Below are 2,878 nucleotides of genomic sequence, written 5' to 3'. Positions count from 1 at the left end.
CCCTCTGACGCAGCATTGGGACAATGAACTTTAATCAAGACTCTGTTATAGATCGTGGCACTGTCGCGGATCACATGAATCACTCGATTCAAACGCAATCCCGTTATGATCTCTTCCATCGTCTGCCTCATGACCCCAGCCGGACCAGAGCTCTGATCGAGATCCCGTTAATATGTCTTCCATCGTCTGCCACATAACGCCGGGAGAGCGGTGCTAAAGTGTGGGTTCCCCGGTTCGGCTGGTGCACCAGGTTATGGAGACGGCTGAGCCCCAGCCCATGGGTGTTGCCTGGGTAAGGAGAGTAGGTTTGGAGGCCTGGAGGTCTGTACATAAGCTGTGGAGATGAACAAAGTGGAGTGGCCCCATTGAGAAGGCCAATGTGTGTGGAGGAGAGGTCAGCAGTCAGTGGGGGGTCTGGAGGTCAGATAGGACTGGAGGAGAGGTCAGCAGTCAGTGGGGGGTCTGGAGGTCAGATAGGACTGGAGGAGAGGTTAGCAGTCAGTGGGGGGCCTGGAGGTCAGATAGGACTGGAGGAGAGGTTAGCAGTCAGTGGGGGGCCTGGAGGTCAGATAGGACTGGAGGAGAGGTTAGCAGTCAGTGGGGGGCCTGGAGGTCAGATAGGACTGGAGGAGAGGTTAGCAGTCAGTGGGGGGCCTGGAGGTCAGATAGGACTGGAGGAGAGGTTAGCAGTCAGTGGGGGGCCTGGAGGTCAGATAGGACTGGAGGAGAGGTTAGCAGTCAGTGGGGGGTCTGGAGGTCAGATAGGACTGGAGGAGAGGTTAGCAGTCAGTGGGGGGTCTGGAGGTCAGATAGGACTGGAGGAGAGGTTAGCAGTCAGTGGGGGGCCTGGAGGTCAGATAGGACTGGGGGAGAGGTTAGCAGTCAGTGGGGGGCCTGGAGGTCAGATAGGACTGGAGGAGAGGTTAGCAGTCAGTGGGGGGCCTGGAGGTCAGATAGGATTGGAGGAGAGGTTAGCAGTCAGTGGGGGGCCTGGAGGTCAGATAGGACTGGAGGAGAGGTCAGCAGTCAGTGGGGGGTCTGGAGGTCAGATAGGACTGGGGGAGAGGTTAGCAGTCAGTGGGGGGCCTGGAGGTCAGATAGGACTGGAGGAGAGGTTAGCAGTCAGTGGGGGGCCTGGAGGTCAGATAGGACTGGGGGAGAGGTTAGCAGTCAGTGGGGGGCCTGGAGGTCAGATAGGACTGGGGGAGAGGTTAGCAGTCAGTGGGGGGCCTGGAGGTCAGATAGGACTGGAGGAGAGGTTAGCAGTCAGTGGGGGGCCTGGAGGTCAGATAGGACTGGAGGAGAGGTTAGCAGTCAGTGGGGGGCCTGGAGGTCAGATAGGACTGGAGGAGAGGTTAGCAGTCAGTGGGGGGCCTGGAGGTCAGATAGGACTGGAGGAGAGGTTAGCAGTCAGTGGGGGGCCTGGAGGTCAGATAGGACTGGAGGAGAGGTTAGCAGTCAGTGGGGGGCCTGGAGGTCAGATAGGACTGGAGGAGAGGTTAGCAGTCAGTGGGGGGCCTGGAGGTCAGATAGGACTGGGGGAGAGGTTAGCAGTCAGTGGGGGGCCTGGAGGTCAGATAGGACTGGAGGAGAGGTTAGCAGTCAGTGGGGGGCCTGGAGGTCAGATAGGACTGGAGGAGAGGTTAGCAGTCAGTGGGGGGCCTGGAGGTCAGATAGGACTGGGGGAGAGGTTAGCAGTCAGTGGGGGGTCTGGAGGTCAGATAGGACTGGAGGAGAGGTTAGCAGTCAGTGGGGGGCCTGGAGGTCAGATAGGACTGGAGGAGAGGTTAGCAGTCAGTGGGGGGTCTGGAGGTCAGATAGGACTGGAGGAGAGGTTAGCAGTCAGTGGGGGGCCTGGAGGTCAGATAGGACTGGAGGAGAGGTTAGCAGTCAGTGGGGGGCCTGGAGGTCAGATAGGACTGGAGGAGAGGTTAGCAGTCAGTGGGGGGCCTGGAGGTCAGATAGGACTGGGGGAGAGGTTAGCAGTCAGTGGGGGGCCTGGAGGTCAGATAGGACTGGGGGAGAGGTTAGCAGTCAGTGGGGGGCCTGGAGGTCAGATAGGACTGGAGGAGAGGTTAGCAGTCAGTGGGGGGTCTGGAGGTCAGATAGGACTGGAGGAGAGGTCAGCAGTCAGTGGGGGGCCTGGAGGTCAGATAGGACTGGAGGAGAGGTTAGCAGTCAGTGGGGGGGCTGGAGGTCAGATAGGACTGGAGGAGAGGTTAGCAGTCAGTGGGGGGCCTGGAGGTCAGATAGGACTGGGGGAGAGGTTAGCAGTCAGTGGGGGGCCTGGAGGTCAGATAGGACTGGGGGAGAGGTTAGCAGTCAGTGGGGGGCCTGGAGGTCAGATAGGACTGGAGGAGAGGTTAGCAGTCAGTGGGGGGTCTGGAGGTCAGATAGGACTGGGGGAGAGGTTAGCAGTCAGTGGGGGGTCTGGAGGTCAGATAAGCCTGTGCTTTCTGGAGTGAAAGCTGGACTCTGTAGCTTTTCAGCAGAGCTCTCTCATTGATTTGAGGTTCTCAGGTGCACGTGGTTAAAAAATGCTGTAAAACAACCAGAGAGGTCCCCCCCCCCCCCCCCAGTGGTTGACCCCAGCCCAGCCATGGACCCCAGCCTGCAGGGCCCCTGGAGCTGCACATGCTAACCTGTTTGGACTAAAAAAATGAAAGTTCAACTTGGGGGTCTGGGGATTTGACCCCCGATGATGGGGCTTTCCAATTTGAGGCCTCGACCAGACAGGTATCGGCGCAATTTCAGAAACCTGGTTATCGACAATTGTAGAACCAGGGTGGAGACTCCCGCGGAGTGTCAGATTGTTACCTGTGTGCAGATATTATGAAACGGACTACGGGAGTGTGCTGGGTGCGTCACACGCCTGGTT

General features: G+C 58.5%; 1 protein-coding gene across 1 annotated transcript; it reads left to right on the top strand.

The window, feature by feature from the left end:
• Positions 1 to 377: 377 nt before the first annotated feature.
• On the top strand, positions 378 to 2,465 carry LOC139575387 (spidroin-1-like). Its single transcript, XM_071400301.1, has one exon. It carries the CDS (start codon positions 378 to 380, stop codon positions 2,463 to 2,465), a length of 2,088 nt encoding a protein of 695 aa, XP_071256402.1.
• The last annotated feature ends 413 nt before the right edge of the window (positions 2,466 to 2,878 follow it).

Source organism: Salvelinus alpinus, chromosome 5 (assembly GCF_045679555.1).
Source record: "Salvelinus alpinus chromosome 5, SLU_Salpinus.1, whole genome shotgun sequence".
In the NCBI taxonomy this organism is placed as follows: Eukaryota; Metazoa; Chordata; class Actinopteri; order Salmoniformes; family Salmonidae; genus Salvelinus; species Salvelinus alpinus.
Note: the sequence above shows the minus strand (reverse complement) of the source record. Positions and strands in the feature narration are given on the sequence as shown.